Source organism: Salvelinus alpinus, chromosome 11, assembly GCF_045679555.1.
Source record: "Salvelinus alpinus chromosome 11, SLU_Salpinus.1, whole genome shotgun sequence".
NCBI lineage: Eukaryota > Metazoa > Chordata > Actinopteri > Salmoniformes > Salmonidae > Salvelinus > Salvelinus alpinus.
The window spans coordinates 25,060,952-25,081,275 of NC_092096.1; the positions used below are offsets into that span (position 1 = coordinate 25,060,952).

The 20,324-nt window shown below is 39.7% G+C and overlaps 1 protein-coding gene across 5 annotated transcripts in view; it reads left to right on the forward strand.

Moving 5' to 3' along the window:
* iqsec3a (IQ motif and Sec7 domain ArfGEF 3a) overlaps nucleotides 1-20,324 on the forward strand; it is a 190,835-nt gene that overhangs the window by 105,625 nt on the left and 64,886 nt on the right. For all 5 annotated transcript variants that reach the window (XM_071332177.1, XM_071332178.1, XM_071332179.1 and 2 more), the window contains one exon: nucleotides 18,629-18,790. In XM_071332177.1, coding sequence (XP_071188278.1) covers nucleotides 18,629-18,790 — 162 coding nt within the window. The remainder of the gene's footprint in view (nucleotides 1-18,628; nucleotides 18,791-20,324) is intronic.

Below are 20,324 nucleotides of genomic sequence, written 5' to 3' on the forward strand. Positions count from 1 at the left end.
GATATGCTTAATATCCTGTTCATGTACACTATGGTAGTAAGAGCTGATATGGTTAATATCCTGTTCATGTACACTATGGTAGGAAGAGCTGATATGGTTAATATCCTGTTTATATACACTATGGTAGGAAGATCTGATATGCTTAATATCCTGTTCATGTACACTATGGTAGTAAGAGCTGATATGGTTAATATCCTGTTCATGTACACTATGGTAGGAAGAGCTGATATGGTTAATATCCTGTTCATATACACTATGGTAGGAAGAGCTGATATGCTTAATATCCTGTTCATGTACACTATGGTAGTAAGAGCTGATATGGTTAATATCCTGTTCATGTACACTATGGTAGGAAGAGCTGATATGGTTAATATCCTGTTCATATACACTATGGTAGGAAGATCTGATATGGTTAATATCCTGTTCATATACACTATGGGTGGAAGAGCTGATATGCTTAATATCCTGTTCATGTACACTATGGTAGTAAGAGCTGATATGGTTAATATCCTGTTCATGTACACTATGGTAGGAAGAGCTGATATGGTTAATATCCTGTTCATATACACTATGGTAGGAAGATCTGATATGGTTAATATCCTGTTCATATACACTATGGTAGGAAGAGCTGATATGCTTAATATCCTGTTCATGTACACTATGGTAGTAAGAGCTGATATGGTTAATATCCTGTTCATATACACTATGGTAGGAAGATCTGATATGGTTAATATCCTGTTCATATACACTATGGTAGGAAGATCTAACCTGGTTAATATCCTGTTCATATACACTATGGTAGGAAGATCTAACCTGGTTAATATCCTGTTTATATACACTATGGTAGGAAGATCTAACCTGGCTAATATCCTGTTCATATACACTATGGTAGGAAGATCTAACCTGGCTAATATCCTGTTCATATACACTATGGTAGGAAGGTCTTATAGTGTTAATATCCTGTTCATATACACTATGGTAGTAAGAGCTGATATGGTTAATATCCTGTTCATATACACTATGGTATGAAGATCTGATATGGTTAATATCCTGTTCATATACACTATGGTAGGAAGATCTGATATGCTTAATATCCTGTTCATATACACTATGGTAGTAAGAGCTGATATGGTTAATATCCTGTTCATATACACTATGGTATGAAGATCTGATATGGTTAATATCCTGTTCATATACACTATGGTAGGAAGATCTGATATGCTTAATATCCTGTTCATATACACTATGGTAGGAAGATCTGATATGGTTAATACCCTGTTCATATACACTATGGTAGTAAGAGCTGATATGGTTAATATCCTGTTCATATACACTATGGTATGAAGATCTGATATGGTTAATATCCTGTTCATATACACTATGGTAGGAAGATCTGATATGCTTAATATCCTGTTCATATACACTATGGTAGGAAGATCTGATATGGTTAATATCCTGTTCATATACACTATGGTAGGAAGATCTAACCTGGTTAATATCCTGTTCATATACACTATGGTAGGAAGATCTAACCTGGTTAATATCCTGTTCATATACACTATGGTAGGAAGATCTGAAGTGCTTAATATCCTGTTCATATACACTATGGTAGGAAGATCTAACCTGGCTAATATCCTGTTCATATACACTATGGTAGGAAGATCTAACCTGGCTAATATCCTGTTCATATACACTATGGTAGGAAGATCTAACCTGGTTAATATCCTGTTCATATACACTATGGTAGTAAGAGCTGATATGGTTAATATCCTGTTCATATACACTATGGTATGAAGATCTGATATGGTTAATATCCTGTTCATATACACTATGGTAGGAAGATCTGATATGCTTAATATCCTGTTCATATACACTATGGTAGGAAGATCTGATATGGTTAATATCCTGTTCATATACACTATGGTAGGAAGATCTAACCTGGTTAATATCCTGTTCATATACACTATGGTAGGAAGATCTAACCTGGTTAATATCCTGTTCATATACACTATGGTAGGAAGATCTGAAGTGCTTAATATCCTGTTCATATACGCTATGGTAGGAAGATCTAACCTGGCTAATATCCTGTTCATATACACTATGGTAGGAAGATCTGATATGGTTAATATCCTGTTTATATACACTATGGTAGGAAGATCTAACCTGGTTAATATCCTGTTCATATACACTATGGTAGGAAGATCTAACCTGGCTAATATCCTGTTCATGTACACTATGGTAGTAAGATCTAACCTGGCTAATATCCTGTTCATGTACACTATGGTAGGAAGATCTGATATGGTTAATATCCTGTTTATATACACTATGGTAGGAAGATCTAACCTGGTTAATATCCTGTTCATATACACTATGGTAGGAAGATCTGATATGGTTAATATCCTGTTCATATACACTATGGTAGGAAGATCTGATATGGTTAATATCCTGTTCATATACACTATGGTAGGAAGATCTGATATGGTTAATATCCTGTTCATATACACTATGGTAGGAAGAGCTGATATGGTTAATATCCTGTTCATATACACTATGGTAGGAAGATCTGATATGGTTAATATCCTGTTCATATACACTATGGTAGGAAGATCTGATATGGTTAATATCCTGTTCATATACACTATGGTAGGAAGAGCTGATATGGTTAATATCCTGTTCATATACACTATGGTAGGAAGATCTATCCTGGCTAATATCCTGTTCATATACACTATGGTAGGAAGATCTGATATGGTTAATATCCTGTTCATATACACTATGGTAGGAAGATCTGATATGGTTAATATCCTGTTCATATACACTATGGTAGGAAGATCTGATATGGTTAATATCCTGTTCATATACACTATGGTAGGAAGATCTAACCTGGCTAATATCCTGTTTATATACACTATGGTAGGAAGATCTAACCTGGCTAATATCCTGTTCATATACACTATGGTAGGAAGATCTAACCTGGCTAATATCCTGTTCATGTACACTATGGTAGGAAGATCTAACCTGGCTAATATCCTGTTCATATACACTATGGTAGGAAGATCTAACCTGGCTAATATCCTGTTCATATACACTATGGTAGGAAGATCTAACCTGGCTAATATCCTGTTCATATACACTATGGTAGGAAGATCTAACCTGGTTAATATCCTGTTCATATACACTATGGTAGTAAGAGCTGATATGGTTAATATCCTGTTCATATACACTATGGTAGGAAGATCTAACCTGGCTAATATCCTGTTCATATACACTATGGTAGGAAGATCTGATATGGTTAATATCCTGTTTATATACACTATGGTAGGAAGATCTAACCTGGTTAATATCCTGTTCATATACACTATGGTAGGAAGATCTAACCTGGCTAATATCCTGTTCATGTACACTATGGTAGTAAGATCTAACCTGGCTAATATCCTGTTCATGTACACTATGGTAGGAAGATCTGATATGGTTAATATCCTGTTTATATACACTATGGTAGGAAGATCTAACCTGGTTAATATCCTGTTCATATACACTATGGTAGGAAGATCTGATATGGTTAATATCCTGTTCATATACACTATGGTAGGAAGAGCTGATATGGTTAATATCCTGTTCATATACACTATGGTAGGAAGATCTGATATGGTTAATATCCTGTTCATATACACTATGGTAGGAAGATCTGATATGGTTAATATCCTGTTCATATACACTATGGTAGGAAGAGCTGATATGGTTAATATCCTGTTCATATACACTATGGTAGGAAGATCTATCCTGGCTAATATCCTGTTCATATACACTATGGTAGGAAGATCTGATATGGTTAATATCCTGTTCATATACACTATGGTAGGAAGATCTGATATGGTTAATATCCTGTTCATATACACTATGGTAGGAAGATCTGATATGGTTAATATCCTGTTCATATACACTATGGTAGGAAGATCTAACCTGGCTAATATCCTGTTTATATACACTATGGTAGGAAGATCTAACCTGGCTAATATCCTGTTCATATACACTATGGTAGGAAGATCTAACCTGGCTAATATCCTGTTCATGTACACTATGGTAGGAAGATCTAACCTGGCTAATATCCTGTTCATATACACTATGGTAGGAAGATCTAACCTGGCTAATATCCTGTTCATATACACTATGGTAGGAAGATCTAACCTGGCTAATATCCTGTTCATATACACTATGGTAGGAAGATCTAACCTGGCTAATATCCTGTTCATATACACTATGGTAGGAAGAGCTGATATGGTTAATATCCTGTTCATATACACTATGGTAGGAAGATCTAACCTGGCTAATATCCTGTTCATATACACTATGGTAGGAAGATCTGATATGGTTAATATCCTGTTCATATACACTATGGTAGGAAGATCTAACCTGGCTAATATCCTGTTCATATACACTATGGTAGGACGATCTAACCTGGCTAATATCCTGTTCATATACACTATGGTAGGAAGATCTAACCTGGTTAATATCCTGTTCATATACACTATGGTAGGAAGATCTGAAGTGCTTAATATCCTGTTCATATACACTATGGTAGGAAGATCTAACCTGGCTAATATCCTGTTCATATACACTATGGTAGGAAGATCTAACCTGGCTAATATCCTGTTCATATACACTATGGTAGGAAGATCTAACCTGGTTAATATCCTGTTCATATACACTATGGTAGTAAGAGCTGATATGGTTAATATCCTGTTCATATACACTATGGTATGAAGATCTGATATGGTTAATATCCTGTTCATATACACTATGGTAGGAAGATCTGATATGCTTAATATCCTGTTCATATACACTATGGTAGGAAGATCTGATATGGTTAATATCCTGTTCATATACACTATGGTAGGAAGATCTAACCTGGTTAATATCCTGTTCATATACACTATGGTAGGAAGATCTAACCTGGTTAATATCCTGTTCATATACACTATGGTATTAAGATCTGAAGTGCTTAATATCCTGTTCATATACACTATGGTAGGAAGATCTAACCTGGCTAATATCCTGTTCATATACACTATGGTAGGAAGATCTGATATGGTTAATATCCTGTTTATATACACTATGGTAGGAAGATCTAACCTGGTTAATATCCTGTTCATATACACTATGGTAGGAAGATCTAACCTGGCTAATATCCTGTTCATGTACACTATGGTAGTAAGATCTAACCTGGCTAATATCCTGTTCATGTACACTATGGTAGGAAGATCTGATATGGTTAATATCCTGTTTATATACACTATGGTAGGAAGATCTAACCTGGTTAATATCCTGTTCATATACACTATGGTAGGAAGATCTGATATGGTTAATATCCTGTTCATATACACTATGGTAGGAAGATCTGATATGGTTAATATCCTGTTCATATACACTATGGTAGGAAGATCTGATATGGTTAATATCCTGTTCATATACACTATGGTAGGAAGAGCTGATATGGTTAATATCCTGTTCATATACACTATGGTAGGAAGATCTGATATGGTTAATATCCTGTTCATATACACTATGGTAGGAAGATCTGATATGGTTAATATCCTGTTCATATACACTATGGTAGGAAGAGCTGATATGGTTAATATCCTGTTCATATACACTATGGTAGGAAGATCTATCCTGGCTAATATCCTGTTCATATACACTATGGTAGGAAGATCTGATATGGTTAATATCCTGTTCATATACACTATGGTAGGAAGATCTGATATGGTTAATATCCTGTTCATATACACTATGGTAGGAAGATCTAACCTGGCTAATATCCTGTTTATATACACTATGGTAGGAAGATCTAACCTGGCTAATATCCTGTTCATATACACTATGGTAGGAAGATCTAACCTGGCTAATATCCTGTTCATGTACACTATGGTAGGAAGATCTAACCTGGCTAATATCCTGTTCATATACACTATGGTAGGAAGATCTAACCTGGCTAATATCCTGTTCATATACACTATGGTAGGAAGATCTAACCTGGCTAATATCCTGTTCATATACACTATGGTAGGAAGATCTAACCTGGCTAATATCCTGTTCATATACACTATGGTAGGAAGAGCTGATATGGTTAATATCCTGTTCATATACACTATGGTAGGAAGATCTAACCTGGCTAATATCCTGTTCATATACACTATGGTAGGAAGATCTGATATGCTTAATATCCTGTTCATGTACACTATGGTAGGAAGATCTAACCTGGCTAATATCCTGTTCATATACACTACGGTAGGAAGATCTGATATGGTTAATATCCTGTTTATATACACTATGGTAGGAAGATCTGATATGGTTAATATCCTGTTCTGATACACTATGGTAGGAAGATCTGATATGGTTAATATCCTGTTCATATACACTATGGTAGGAAGATCTGATATGCTTAATATCCTGTTCATATACACTATGGTAGGAAGATCTAACCTGGCTAATATCCTGTTCATATACACTATGGTAGGAATATCTAACCTGGCTAATATCCTGTTCATATACACTATGGTAGGAAGATCTGATATGGTTAATATCCTGTTCATATACACTATGGTAGGAAGATCTAACCTGGCCAATATCCTGTTCATATACACTATGGTAGGAAGATCTAACCTGGCTAATATCCTGTTCATATACACTATGGTAGGAAGATCTAACCTGGCTAATATCCTGTTCATATACACTATGGTAGGAAGAGCTGATATGGTTAATATCCTGTTCATATACACTATGGTAGGAAGATCTAACCTGGCTAATATCCTGTTCATATACACTATGGTAGGAAGATCTGATATGGTTAATATCCTGTTCATGTACACTATGATAGGAAGATCTTATAGTGTTAATATCCTGTTCATATACACTATGGTAGGAAGATCTTATAGTGTTAATATCCTGTTCATATACACTATGGTAGGAAGATCTAACCTGGTTAATATCCTGTTCATATACACTATGGTAGGAAGATCTAACCTGGTTAATATCCTGTTCATATACACTATGGTAGGAAGATCTAACCTGGCTAATATCCTGTTCATATACACTATGGTAGGATGATCTAACCTGGCTAATATCCTGTTCATATACACTATGGTAGGAAGATCTAATATGGTTAATATCCTGTTCATGTACATTATGGTAGGAAGATCTGATTTGGTTAATATCCTGTTCATATACACTATGGTAGGAAGATCTAACCTGGTTAATATCCTGTTCATATACACTATGGTAGGAAGATCTGATATGGTTAATATCCTGTTTATATACACTATGGTAGGAAGATCTAACCTGGCTAATATCCTGTTCATATACACTATGGTAGGAAGATCTAACCTGGCTAATATCCTGTTCATATACACTATGGTAGGAAGATCTGATATGGTTAATATCCTGTTCATATACACTATGGTAGGAAGATCTAACCTGGCTAATATCCTGTTCATATACACTATGGTAGGAAGATCTGATATGGTTAATATCCTGTTCATATACACTATGGTAGGAAGATCTATCCTGGCTAATATCCTGTTCATGTACACTATGGTAGGAAGATCTGATATGGTTAATATCCTGTTCATGTACACTATGGTAGGAAGATCTAACCTGGCTAATATCCTGTTTATATACACTATGGTAGGAAGATCTATCCTGGCTAATATCCTGTTCATGTACACTATGGTAGGAAGATCTAACTTGGCTAATATCCTGTTTATATACACTATGGTAGGAAGATCTATCCTGGCTAATATCCTGTTCATATACACTATGGTAGGAAGATCTATCCTGGCTAATATCCTGTTCATATACACTATGGTAGGAAGATCTGATATGGTTAATATCCTGTTCATATACACTATGGTAGGAAGATCTGATATGCTTAATATCCTGTTCATATACACTATGGTAGGAAGATCTAACCTGGCTAATATCCTGTTCATATACACTATGGTAGGAAGATCTTATAGTGTTAATATCCTGTTCATATACACTATGGTAGGAAGATCTGATATGGTTAATATCCTGTTTATATACACTATGGTAGGAAGATCTAACCTGGCTAATATCCTGTTCATATACACTATGGTAGGAAGATCTTATAGTGTTAATATCCTGTTCATATACACTATGGTAGGAAGATCTGATATGCTTAATATCCTGTTCATGTACACTATGGTAGGAAGATCTGATATGCTTAATATCCTGTTCATATACACTATGGTAGGAAGATCTGATATGGTTAATATCCTGTTCATATACACTATGGTAGTAAGATCTGATATGGTTAATATCCTGTTCATATACACTATGGTAGGAAGATCTAACCTGGCTAATATCCTGTTCATATACACTATGGTAGGAAGATCTTATAGTGTTAATATCCTGTTCATATACACTATGGTAGGAAGAGCTGATATGGTTAATATCCTGTTCATATACACTATGGTAGGAAGATCTGATATGCTTAATATCCTGTTCATGTACACTATGGTAGGAAGATCTGATATGCTTAATATCCTGTTCATATACACTATGGTAGGAAGATCTGATATGGTTAATATCCTGTTCATATACACTATGGTAGTAAGATCTGATATGGTTAATATCCTGTTCATATACACTATGGTAGGAAGATCTAACCTGGCTAATATCCTGTTCATATACACTATGGTAGTAAGATCTGATATGGTTAATATCCTGTTCATATACACTATGGTAGGAAGATCTAACCTGGCTAATATCCTGTTCATATACACTATGGTAGTAAGATCTGATATGGTTAATATCCTGTTCATATACACTATGGTAGGAAGATCTGATATGCTTAATATCCTGTTCATGTACACTATGGTAGGAAGATCTGATATGCTTAATATCCTGTTCATATACACTATGGTAGGAAGATCTGATATGGTTAATATCCTGTTCATATACACTATGGTAGTAAGATCTGATATGGTTAATATCCTGTTCATATACACTATGGTAGGAAGATCTAACCTGGCTAATATCCTGTTCATATACACTATGGTAGGAAGATCTAACCTGGTTAATATCCTGTTCATATACACTATGGTAGGAAGATCTGATATGGTTAATATCCTGTTCATATACACTATGGTAGGAAGATCTGATATGGTTAATATCCTGTTCATATACACTATGGTAGGAAGATCTGATATGGTTAATATCCTGTTCATATACACTATGGTAGGAAGATCTGATATGGTTAATATCCTGTTCATATACACTATGGTAGTAAGATCTGATATGGTTAATATCCTGTTCATATACACTATGGTAGGAAGATCTAACCTGGCTAATATCCTGTTCATATACACTATGGTAGGAAGATCTAACCTGGTTAATATCCTGTTCATATACACTATGGTAGTAAGAGCTGATATGGTTAATATCCTGTTCATATACACTATGGTAGGAAGATCTGATATGGTTAATATCCTGTTTATATACACTATGGTAGGAAGATCTTATAGTGTTAATATCCTATTCATATACACTATGGTAGGAAGATCTGATATGGTTAATATCCTGTTCATGTACACTATGGTAGGAAGATCTAACCTGGTTAATATCCTGTTCATGTACACTATGGTAGGAAGATCTTATAGTGTTAATATCCTGTTCATATACACTATGGTAGGAAGATCTAACCTGGCTAATATCCTGTTCATATACACTATGGTAGGAAGATCTAACCTGGTTAATATCCTGTTCATATATACTATGGTAGGAAGATCTAACCTGGCTAATATCCTGTTCATATACACTATGGTAGTAAGAGCTGATATGGTTAATATCCTGTTCATATACACTATGGTAGTAAGATCTGATATGGTTAATATCCTGTTCATATACACTATGGTAGGAAGATCTGATATGCTTAATATCCTGTTCATGTACACTATGGTAGGAAGATCTGATATGCTTAATATCCTGTTCATATACACTATGGTAGGAAGATCTGATATGGTTAATATCCTGTTCATATACACTATGGTAGTAAGATCTGATATGGTTAATATCCTGTTCATATACACTATGGTAGGAAGATCTAACCTGGCTAATATCCTGTTCATATACACTATGGTAGGAAGATCTAACCTGGTTAATATCCTGTTCATATACACTATGGTAGGAAGATCTGATATGGTTAATATCCTGTTCATATACACTATGGTAGGAAGATCTGATATGGTTATTATCCTGTTCATATACACTATGGTAGGAAGATCTGATATGGTTAATATCCTGTTCATATACACTATGGTAGGAAGATCTGATATGGTTAATATCCTGTTCATATACACTATGGTAGGAAGATCTGATATGGTTAATATCCTGTTCATATACACTATGGTAGGAAGATCTAACCTGGCTAATATCCTGTTCATATACACTATGGTAGGAAGATCTAACCTGGTTAATATCCTGTTCATATACACTATGGTAGGAAGATCTAATATGGTTAATATCCTGTTTATATACACTATGGTAGTAAGATCTGATATGGTTAATATCCTGTTCATATACACTATGGTAGGAAGATCTGATATGGTTAATATCCTGTTTATATACACTATGGTAGGAAGATCTTATAGTGTTAATATCCTATTCATATACACTATGGTAGGAAGATCTGATATGGTTAATATCCTGTTCATGTACACTATGGTAGGAAGATCTAACCTGGTTAATATCCTGTTCATGTACACTATGGTAGGAAGATCTTATAGTGTTAATATCCTGTTCATATACACTATGGTAGGAAGATCTAACCTGGCTAATATCCTGTTCATATACACTATGGTAGGAAGATCTAACCTGGTTAATACCCTGTTCATATACACTATGGTAGGAAGATCTAACCTGGCTAATATCCTGTTCATATACACTATGGTAGTAAGAGCTGATATGGTTAATATCCTGTTCATATACACTATGGTAGGAAGATCTAACCTGGCTAATATCCTGTTCATATACACTATGGTAGGAAGATCTGATATGCTTAATATCCTGTTCATGTACACTATGGTAGGAAGATCTGATATGGTTAATATCCTGTTCATATACACTATGGTAGGAAGATCTGATATGGTTAATATCCTGTTCATATACACTATGGTAGGAAGATCTGATATGGTTAATATCCTGTTCATATACACTATGGTAGGAAGATCTGATATGGTTAATATCCTGTTCATATACACTATGGTAGGAAGATCTGATATGGTTAATATCCTGTTCATATACACTATGGTAGGAAGATCTAACCTGGTTAATATCCTGTTCATATACACTATGGTAGGAAGATCTAACCTGGTTAATATCCTGTTCATATACACTATGGTAGGAAGATCTGATATGGTTAATATCCTGTTTATATACACTATGGTAGGAAGATCTTATAGTGTTAATATCCTATTCATATACACTATGGTAGGAAGATCTGATATGGTTAATATCCTGTTCATGTACACTATGGTAGGAAGATCTAACCTGGTTAATATCCTGTTCATGTACACTATGGTAGGAAGATCTTATAGTGTTAATATCCTGTTCATATACACTATGGTAGGAAGATCTAACCTGGCTAATATCCTGTTCATATACACTATGGTAGGAAGATCTAACCTGGTTAATATCCTGTTCATATACACTATGGTAGGAAGATCTAACCTGGCTAATATCCTGTTCATATACACTATGGTAGTAAGAGCTGATATGGTTAATATCCTGTTCATATACACTATGGTAGGAAGAGCTGATATGGTTAATATCCTGTTCATATACACTATGGTAGGAAGATCTAACCTGGCTAATATCCTGTTCATATACACTATGGTAGTAAGAGCTGATATGGTTAATATCCTGTTCATATACACTATGGTAGGAAGAGCTGATATGGTTAATATCCTGTTCATATACACTATGGTAGGAAGATCTAACCTGGCTAATATCCTGTTCATATACACTATGGTAGGAAGAGCTGATATGGTTAATATCCTGTTCATATACACTAGTGAGCTGTGAATAGAAAGCAGTGGTTTCAGGAATAGATTTGGATTTCAGCGATTTCGTAACCTTTTCATTGTGCGATTGCCAACCGGCATTGGTAACAGAGCAAGTATGGGTTTGCGTGTCTACATCTGCCAGCCTCCTACTGCATTTGTCATTTGTTTGTCATGAAAGGCAGCGAATAATCCACACATATGGTAAATAGCTCAAAAAAGTGCTCTTTTATGCCGATTGTGTTTTTGAAAAGCAACCATTGTGGCACTTCAAGATTTTTCTCTTTGACTTTGAGGAAAGTTTTCTGGCAGTGACAAATCCAAACCTCATAATATCCGCGCTCCTCCACCCCCCAACCCTTTCCACTGATGATCACTCTACTTGAAAAATAAAAACCGGATGGCATGCTGACAGGGAGAGAGGGGGATGGAGGGAGAGAGAGGGAAGGAAAGGGTAGAAAAAAAGATAGAAAATCAGGTTTATTAGTTCCAGCAGTTTCATATCCTCCCTCTAATTCCTGAGCTGTGCACCTCTTGCATCCTAAGCAGGCCTTGGTGTGCTCTGGGCTAAGACAGCCTCCCCCTGCTCCCTGCACCCCTCCCTCTCCCGCCTCTTTCTGCCTCCCCCATCTAAAAGGGGCGACATTTCAACATTTGGCTTAGTGAGCAGTTTATGGGTGAGGAAGGAGGAGTGGAGAGGAGAGTTTAAAGGGGAGTTGGGGTGGGTGAGTTGAGTCCCATAACAGATAATTAAGAGAGATGGTGAAGGGAGCCTGTCCCTTAATGCAGCTCAGCGGCTCAGGCCAGGTGGAGTGAGAGGCCTGTGTCTGGGTCTGTGTCACAGCAGGTGGTCTGCACTACCCTGCACAGAGAACTAAAGAGACAGTGGAGAGAGGCAGGTGAGGTAATAAGTGGTGTGTGCGTGTGTCTGTGTGTGCGTGTGTCTGTGTGTGTGTGCGCTTGTCTCTCAGCACATGGTCTGCACTACTAGCCATAAAAGGAGGTAGGGTTGGAGAGAGCGGATAGGGATTTGAGGTGGAGAGGGAATAATAGAGTTTTCACCTGAAGTGAGGATAGAATATGATAGCTGACCTTCTGTTGATAAGTACAGAAGGACAATAGCATGACAAACAGATATAAACAGAGAGAGAGCGAGAGGGAGAGAGAGCGAGAGCGAGAGAGGTGGAGAGAGAGAGAAAGAGAATGAGAGAGAGAGAGAGAGAAAGAGGGAGGCGGAGAGAGAGAGAATGAGAGCGAAAGAGAGAGAGGGAGAGAGGCAGAGAGAGTGAGAATGAGAGAGAGGGAGGTGGAGAGAGAGAGAAAGAGAATGAGAGAGAGAGAGAGAGAGAGGGAGGCGGAGAGAGAGAGAATGAGAGAGAAAGAGAGTGAGGGAGTGAGGCAGAGAGAGAGAGAGAGGACACATCAAGGACATTGCTACTACTGGGGCACTGTGTTACATCATCATATAGGTTAACTATAGGTTTCCTGCTGAGAGAAAGCAGATTTCTCTAAGGAACCAATCTAAGATTCTCTCTGTCATATGTCCATAATGTTGTCTCTGTTGTCCTAATGGATTCTCTCTGTCATATGTCCATAATGTTGTCTCTGTTGTCCTAATGGATTCTCTCTGTCATATGTCCATAATGTTGTCTCTGTTGTCGTAATGGATTCTCTCTGTCATATGTCCATAATGTTGTCTCTGTTGTCCTAATGGATTCTCTCTGTCATATGTCCATAATGTTGTCTCTGTTGTCCTAATGGATTCTCTCTGTCATATGTCCATAATGTTGTCTCTGTTGTCCTAATGGATTCTCTCTGTCATATGTCCATAATGTTGTCTCTGTTGTCGCATATGTCCATAATGTTGTCTCTGTTGTCCTAATGGATTCTCTCTGTCATATGTCCATAATGTTGTCTCTGTTGTCCTAATGGATTCTCTCTGTCATATGTCCATAATGTTGTCTCTGTTGTCCTAATGGATTCTCTCTGTCATATGTCCATAATGTTGTCTCTGTTGTCCTAATGGATTCTCTCTGTCATATGTCCATAATGTTGTCTCTGTTGTCGTAATGGATTCTCTCTGTCATATGTCCATAATGTGGTGGGGCTGTCCGCATGGGTAGACTCTTCTCTCTCACGCTCGGAAATTGACATGCCTCAGTGGCTAATGAATAAAAGATGCGAGAAAAGGTGTGTGTGTGTCTGTGTGTGTGTGAGGAGCTACAGCTGTCAGGTGCTATGTCAGGACTAATTGACACAGTAGATCAGAACCCTTGAACGCACAGCGTGAGGGCTCCTATGAAGAACACTTTGCTATGTTATAAAAGATGGTAATATGTAGGAGATGTCAGAGTTATGGTGGTTGTGTGTGTGTGTGTGTGTGTGTGTGTGTGTGTGTGTGTGTGTGTGTGTGTGTGTGTGTGTGTGTGTGTGTGTGTGTGTGTGTGTGTGTGTGTGTGTGTGTGTGTGTGTGTGTGTGTGTGTGTGTGTGTGTGTGTGTGTGTGAACGAATGGAAGGACATCTCAGGTCAGAAACCAGCTAACACTGCACAAGCAATTCAATGTTTCCCTCTCCAACTTATATTGTGGTAAAGTGTCAACCAACCATAAGCAACAAGAGCTCTCTAGCTAGCTGATAATGCTGTGGGTGCAGTAGTCCCATGTCAGTAGTGAGAAGCTTTTGTCAGTGACAGTATAAGTGAAGGTGGATGAACTCCAGTGAAGTTTTCCTCAGTAAAATCAGGGCACAATGGCTACTGGTGGGCAGAAGCTTTCACTACACCGTCTATGCATCAGGGCAATGACTAGGTGTGGAGATCTATTCGGTGTGCCCCACAGATGAGTGTCGGGGCCGTTCACCTGACCAGCGCTATCCTACCATTGACCATAGAGAGAGCTGACCGTTAAACTGTGTTAAGACCATAAACCTCAATTCACTTTTACAGAGAAGGGAACGAGGGAGGAAGGATGGAGGGTGGGGAATGATATTGACGTGGTTGAATATCGATGCTAACCAGGGTTTTGATGCAGAAAGTGTGTATATTTTTATGTAAAATCAAATCTGTCTGTCTGTGTCTGTCAGTGTGTGAAAAAGGCACCATTTGGTTAAACTGAGACTAGTCGTCCCAGTAGAGTGCTTTTCTACCTCTCCCTCCTGTCCTCATACAGAGCCTCTGTTAGTCTGCAGGGAGCGGGGAGTTGTCCTCTCAGCACCACAGCTGGGCCCTGTCTGCAGAGCTCTCTCTCTCACTCTCTCTCTCTTTCTCTCTCTCTCTGTCTCTGTCTCTCTCCCTGACTAAGCCCATTAGACATGGCTGTGTTATGTAACTGTTGTGCTGTGTGTGTGTGTGTGTGTGTGTGTGTGTGTGTGTGTGTGTGTGTGTGTGTGTGTGTGTGTGTGTGTGTGTGTGTGTGTGTGTGTGTGTGTGTGTGTGTGTGTTAATACAGAAATAATGTGTATATTATTGTGTGTGTATATATACTGTATGTGTGAAGAACACTTTAGTATTTTATAAAAGAGGACTGTATGTGTGTGTGTGTGTGTGTGTGTGTGTGTGTGTGTGTGTGTGTGTGTGTGTGTGTGTGTGTGTGGGTGTGTGTGTGTGTGTGTGTGTGTGTGTGTGTGTGTGTGTGTGTGTGTGTGTGTGTGTGTGTGTGTGTGTGTGTGTGTGTGTGTGTGTGTGTGTGTGTGTGTGTGTGTGTGTGTGTGTGTGTGTGTGTGTGTGTGAACTGTGCTATACTAAGGTTGGGATAGATTGTAGGGTGCAGTAGCAGTATTATCCTCTCCACACACACACACACGCACACACACACACACATACATACACACACACACACACACACACACACACACACACACACACACACACACACACACACACACACACACACACACACACACACACACACACACACACACACACACACACCACCATAACTCTGTCATCTCCTACATATTACCATCTTTTATAACATAGCAAAGTGTTCTTCATAGGAGCTCTCACGCTGTGCGTTCAAGAGCACCATTGTAATTCAGGAGAGCGTCTTCTACAGTTTAACAGTGTTCGTCAAGCTGTTTAATCACTGTTAATGAACGGAATGACTCAAAAAAGGGAAATTAATATTGATGAGTGTCTGCCTATGTGTTTTATAATTGTAATGGTCGCCGCCATATGCTAAGCTTAACACCTCTAGCCTTCACACCAGACTGTCATTAACACACTCCCATTAACACCATGTATCACTACTAGCCTCCACACAGACTGTCATTACCACCATGTATCACCACTAGTCTCCACACCAGACTGTCATTACCACCATGTATCACCACTAGTCTCCACACCAGACTGTCATTAACACCATGTTTTACCACTAGTCTCCACACCAGACTGTCATTACCACACTCCCATTAACACCATGTATCACCACTAGTCTCCACACCAGACTGTCATTAACACCATGTATCACCACTAGCCTTCACACCAGACTGTCATTACCACACTCCCATTAACACCATGTATCACCGCTAGTCTCCACACCAGACTGTCATTAACACCATGTATCACCACTAGCCTTCACACCAGACTGTCATTACCACACTCCCATTAACACCATGTATCACCACTAGTCTCCACACCAGACTGTCATTAACACCATGTATCACCACTAGCCTTCACACCAGACTGTCATTACCACACTCCCATTAACACCATGTATCACCACTAGTCTCCACACCAGACTGTCATTAACACCATGTATCACCACTAGCCTTCACACCAGACTGTCATTACCACACTCCCATTAACACCATGTATCACCGCTAGCCTTCACACCAGACTGTCATTAACACCATGTATCACCACTAGCCTTCACACCAGACTGTCATTACCACACTCCCATTACCACCATGTATCACCGCTAGTCTCCACACCAGAATGTCATTAACACCATGTATCACCACTAGTCTCCACACCAGACTGTCATTAACACCATGTTTTACCACTAGTCTCCACACCAGACTGTCATTACCACACTCCCATTACCACCATGTATCACCACTAGTCTCCACACCAGACTGTCATTAACACCATGTATCACCACTAGTCTCCACACCAGACTGTCATTACCACACTCCCATTACCACCATGTATCACCGCTAGTCTCCACACCAGACTGTCATTAACACCATGTATCACCGCTAGTCTCCACACCAGACTGTCATTACCACACTCCCATTAACACCATGTATCACCACTAGTCTCCACACCAGACTGTCATTAACACCATGTATCACCACTAGCCTCCACACCAGACTGTCATTACCACACTCCCATTAACACCATGTATCACCACTAGCCTCCACACCAGACTGTCATTACCACCATGTTTTACCGCTAGCCTCCACACCAGACTGTCATTACCACCATGTTTTACCGCTAGCCTCCACACCAGACTGTCATTAACACCATGTTTTACTGCTAGCCTCCATACCAGACTGTCATTACCACACTCCCATTAACACCATGTTTTACCGCTAGCCTCCACAACAGACTGTCATTAACACCATGTTTTACTGCTAGCTTCCACACCAGACTGTCATTAACACCATGTTTTACTGCTAGCCTCCATACCAGACTGTCATTAACACCATGTTTTACTGCTAGCCTCCACACCAGACTGTCATTAACACCATGTTTTACTGCTAGCTTCCACACCAGACTGTCATTAACACTGTGTTTTACTGCTAGCCTCCATACCAGACTGTCATTAACACCATGTTTTACCGCTAGCTTCCAGACCAGACTGTTATTAACACCATGTTTTACTGCTAGCCTCCACACCAGACTGTCATTAACACCATGTTTTACCGCTAGCTTCCACACCAGACTGTTATTAACACCATGTTTTACTGCTAGCCTCCACACCAGACTGTCATTAACACCATGTTTTACCGCTAGCCTCCACACCAGACTGTCATTAACACCATGTTTTACTGCTAGCCTCCACACCAGACTGTCATTAACACCATGTTCTACTGCTAGCCTCCATACCAGACTGTCATTAACACCATGTTTTACTGCTAGCCTCCATACCAGACTGTCATTAACACCATGTTTTACTGCTAGCCTCCACACCAGACTGTCATTAACACCATGTTTTACTGCTAGCCTCCACACCAGACTGTCATTAACACCATGTTTTACTGCTAGCCTCCACACCAGACTGTCATTAACACCATGTTTTACTGCTAGCCTCCACACCAGACTGTCATCACCAGACTGTTTTGATCTTCATAGTCTTGGTGATTTTGGAACTTGTTTAGCAAGCAGGGGTCTCACGTATAACAATCTCCTCCAGCCTCCCTCACCTCTCTTCTCTCTCTTCCCCCCCTCCTCTCTCCTCTCTCTACCCCTCTCTGCCGGTCTCCACCCTCTCTCCTTTATATGTGAGGGCATGAAATGTGAAGGATTTGTGTACTGTATGATATTGACCCAAATAAAGGTGATTTTAATATCTAGTTTCTCCTCCTCTTTCTTCTTCTCTGTCAGTAACCCTGATAAGGGTCTCCAGTTCCTGATCTCACGAGGTTTCATCCCGGACACGCCCATAGGTGTGGCTCACTTCCTGCTTCAGAGGAAGGGCCTGAGCAGGCAGATGATTGGAGAGTTCCTGGGAAACAGCAAGAAGCCCTTCAACAGAGATGTCCTAGAGTGAGTAGCTGGTAGTCTTCTTCTTAATAATAGTACTGGACTGAAGAGCATTGTCTAGATACAGTAGGCTCATTACGACCTCCCCCCCAAGATAAATCCTATTGGAGCAGTGGTTAGTGCGTGGAGACCTCCCCCCCAAGATAAACCCTATTGGAGCAGTGGTTAGTGCGTGGAGACCTCCCCCCCAAGATAAACCCTATTGGAGCAGTGGTTAGTGCGTGGAGACCTCCCCCCCAAGATAAATCCTATTGGAGCAGTGGTTAGTGCGTGGAGACCTCCCCCCCAAGATAAACCCTATTGGAGCAGTGGTTAGTGCGTGGAGACCTCCCCCCCAAGATAAACCCTTTTGGAACAGTGGTTAGTGAGTGGAGACCTCCCCCCCAAGATAAACCCTATTGGAGCAGTAGTTAGTGAGTGGAGACCTCCCCCCCAAGATAAACCCTATTGGAGCAGTGGTTAGTGAGTGGAGACCCCCCCCCCAAGATAAACCCTATTGGAGCAGTGGTTAGTGAGTGGAGACCTCCCCCCCAAGATAAACCCTTTTGGAGCAGTGGTTAGTGAGTGGAGACCTCCCCCCCAAGATAAACCCTATTGGAGCAGTGGTTAGTGAGTGGAGACCTCCCCCCCAAGATAAACCCTATTGGAGCAGTGGTTAGTGAGTTGAGACCGCCCCCCCAAGATAAACCCTATTGGAACAGTGGTTAGTGAGTGGAGACCTCCCCCCCAAGATAAACCCTATTGGAGCAGTGGTTAGTGAGTGGAGACCTCCCCCCCCAAGATAAACCCTATTGGAGCAGTGGTTAGTGAGTGGAGACCTCTCCCCCAAGATAAACCCTTTTGGAACAGTGGCTAGTGAGTGGAGACCTCCCCCCCCCCCCAAGATAAACCCTATTGGAGCAGTGGTTAGTGAGTGGAGACCTCCCCCCCCCAAGATAAACCCTATTGGAGCAGTGGTTAGTGAGTGGAGACCTCCCCCCCAAGATAAACCCTATTGGAACAGTGGTTAGTGAGTGGAGACCTCCCCCCCAAGATAAACCCAATTGGAGCAGTGGTTAGTGAGTGGAGACCTCCACCCCCCAAGATAAACCCTATTGGAGCAGTGGTTAGTGAGTTGAGACCTCCCCCCAAGATAAACCCTATTGGAGCAGTGGTTAGTGAGTGGAGAACTCTCCCCCAAGATAAACCCTATTGGAGCAGTGGTTAGTGAGTGGAAACCTCCCCCCAAGATAAACCCTATTGGAGCAGTGGTTATCATTCCCACGGTGAATGGCTAGGTCCGCTATGCTATGAAACCACACACTATTACAGAGACTTTGATATTACCGGCCGCAATTTATACGGTGAAACAATGTGTGGGGAGGCAGGGGCCCAAAAACTCACATCAATATCTTTGTCAGATAGCGCTGTCAAACAAATAATTGATGCTATTGCTGGCAATCAAGAGCAAGCTCTGACTGAACCACTCAAAAACTCCCCAGCTTATGCTCTTCAAATGGATTTTAGCTGTGAGGCCCCGACTTTTGTTCGCTATACA